We start from the raw sequence: 3,100 nt of genomic DNA, 5'->3' as shown, positions 1-3,100 counted from the left end.
TATATATATATATGTATGTATGTATGTACACACACATCCATATGCACATTTACCCAATTAATAAGTAAAGAACTTTAGTGCTTTCTTAAGGTAAAAATAGCAATAATTAGTACTAAAATGACATGCATCACAAAAATAATATAGATAATAGTATTGAGCTCAATGATAAATATCGAGTGTACACAAGTAATACGAACTAACGTATTTTAGAAAGTTTACTAGAACTCTAAAAATTTACCTATATAACTTGTAAGTATAGCATGTGGTATCATCGGTTTCTAAAAAAAAGTTTAAGGTATCTTAGAGTGCTCTACAGTGATACTAAGTTTCGGGTTATTACACTAGCACTGTACAGGAAAGAGCTGAATCTGATTCTGATTTGATTTGTTCGAGTAAAGATGATGATGAAGTAGGTGCTTTGGAAGACATTGGATTGCAGAAGCCTGATGGTTTTGATGAAGAAGATGATGATGAAGTAGGTGCTTTGGAAGACATTGGATTGCACAAGCCTGTTGGTTTTGATGAAGAAGATGATGATGTGATGGAACAAACTAGAGAACTCGAAGAGTTGTGTAGGACTGACGATCAAAACTCGAAAGGGTCCAAACCTAAAGGAGAAGAAAAACTAGCGGATGATTATAATGGTTCTGAGGACTCGGACACATTGGAAGCTTTGTGGGAACATCAAGAGTTGATAAAGCAGTTGAAAATGGAGCTCAAGAAAGTCAGAGCTACAACTGGTCTGCCTACAATTCTTGAAGAATCCGAGTCTCTGGATATGGATGACTTGAAGACACTCAAGATTGATGAAAAAGACCAACATGGAGACAGCATGAGGGTGATTCACAAGTTCTACAATAGTTGCCGGACTCGAATGCGAACCAATAGGTGTTCTGCAGTCTAAGGATCCATTTAAATCGTTTTCGAGCTACAAATCTTCAACTCCGGCAATCAAATCCTTTCGTTCCAACTGGAGGCTATGTAGACCCAAAAATAGATTGTGATCCAATTGTTAGGTTCATTAAGGATGTGCATAGTGAATTGGAACCGGTCTATGTTGGGTAGTTGTGCCTTTCTTGGGAGTTCCTTCAATGGCAATATGAGAAAGCCTCAGAGCTATTGGAATCTTCCCCCGATCGAATACATTCATACAACGAAGTTGAAATTAAACGACTCCTGCCCAATAAAAGAACACTTTGAAATTAATTATATGAGAAATTGTTCAAAATGTACTGTGGCTAGTTACTTGAAGGGCAATGATATAGGGCCTCAATGAGGCCTAAGATTTGTGGCCTCAATCGTAGGTGTCAAGTCATGTCACCTATACACCTCACTAATTTGTCAAATCATGTCATGTCATTCTTGAATAAAAAGACTATCTTATCCTTTCAAAATCTAATGGCTCTAAATTATTTTAGTTTTCTTCTAGAAAAAATATATTATTTTATCTTTTTCTTTTTCTTTTTTTATTATATATATAATTCGTCTAAAAAAATTTATATTTATATATTTTTGTGAATATATATATATATATATATATATATATGTGTGTGTGTGTGTGTGTGTGTGTGTGTTGTTGAATATATAACGGCTCTAAATTATTTTGACTTTCTTCTAAAAAAAATATTGTTTGGTTTTTTTTTCTTTCTTTCTTTTTCATTATTTTGGATTTTTTTTTCATTATAAATATTCAAAAAAAAGTATGGGTATATATATATATATATACACACACACACACACCACATTAATTCTCCATCGAAAATATATATATATATATATATATATATATATATATATATATATATATATATATCTACTACTATAAATGGAAGCTCTTTTTTGGTGTCAAAGGGCTTCACCAAATTTTGAAGTGTCTATAATACCCTTTTATAACATAATTATTAAATTAAGTCAATAAAATATAAATAGATAAAAGTGTAAACTGAAATTAAAAATAGCCAAACCACCACTATTCTATATATATATATATTCTTTTTAGTCGACCATTTTCTCCAAAAAAATTATATATTTTCGATGGAGAATTAATGTGGTGTGTGTATATATATATATATATTAATATCGTAATTATAATCCATGAAATCTGGTAAATTGAAGTAATATTTAAATCTTTTAATAAATAAATTTAATAAAATTAATGGAAGATTAGTTACCTTACATTAACAAGTTAATTTGAAAAGTCAAAAATTAAATTGGGTTCACAAAAATGGAAAGAAAATGTATTTAAATCGTAATTTTAACTCATAAAATCTGGTGATTGAAAACCTAGATATCTAAATTGATTGGGAAGTTGATATCTGAAAAGAAATTGCTTAATATGGAATACAATATATTGCACATGAGGAAATTAATTTTTGAAAGCTATACTTGTTTTGTTGATCCCAAATTTTTCAATAGACAATAATGATTTTTAAATGTGAATGATAGCTTCTATTTTATAGAAAAAATTCCCAGTGAACTCTACTTGTTCATTATTAGCTACTTAGTACTTTTTTGTTCGTATAAGACATGTTAGTACTTAGCTGACTTTCAATTTCAATGTGAATGATATATGGCTTCAATTTTAGTGTGAATATGTTATTAGGGAAAGATTCCCCGTTGAACTTTACTATTGGCTACTTAGTACTTACTTGTTCGTGCAAGACACACTAGCTTATTTTAAGTTTCAATGGATGATGACTTCTATTTTAGTGTGAATATGCCATTCGGGAAAGGTCTCCAGTAAACTTTACTGGCTCATCATTAGCTACTTAGTACTTATTGTTTGTGTAAGACATGCTAGCTAACTTTAAATTTCAGTGTGGATGATGACTTCTATTTTAGTGTAATTATGTCATTAGGAAAAGGTCCCCAGTGAACTTTACTAGCTCATTATTGGCTACTTAGTACTTATTTGTTACTGTAAGACAATGTGGATAATGACTTCTATTTTAGTGTAATTATGCCATTAGGAAAAGATCCTCAGTAAACTTTACTAGCTCATCATTGGCTACTTAATACTTACTTGTTCGTGCAAGACATGTTAGCTCTTTCAGTTTCAGTAGATGATGGCTTCTATTTAAGTGTGAATATGCCATTAGGT

General features: G+C 30.7%; 1 protein-coding gene across 1 annotated transcript; it reads left to right on the top strand.

Moving 5' to 3' along the window:
• Positions 1–342: 342 nt before the first annotated feature.
• Positions 343–955, top strand: LOC133720676 (uncharacterized). The gene is made up of 2 exons (XM_062147098.1): positions 343–413; positions 480–955. The coding sequence occupies exon 2, from the start codon at positions 542–544 to the stop codon at positions 902–904; it is 363 nt and encodes a 120-aa protein (XP_062003082.1). The 5' UTR covers positions 343–413; positions 480–541; the 3' UTR covers positions 905–955.
• The last annotated feature ends 2,145 nt before the right edge of the window (positions 956–3,100 follow it).

The sequence above is a fragment of the Rosa rugosa genome, chromosome 7 (genome assembly GCF_958449725.1).
Source record: "Rosa rugosa chromosome 7, drRosRugo1.1, whole genome shotgun sequence".
Lineage (NCBI taxonomy): Eukaryota > Viridiplantae > Streptophyta > Magnoliopsida > Rosales > Rosaceae > Rosa > Rosa rugosa.
This window is presented reverse-complemented; position numbering and strand designations above follow the sequence as displayed.

Excerpts from the sequence above, each read along its gene's own strand:
- LOC133720676 (XM_062147098.1), top strand. The coding sequence starts at position 542 with ATGGAACAAACTAGAGAACTCGAAGAGTTGTGTAGGACTGACGATCAA.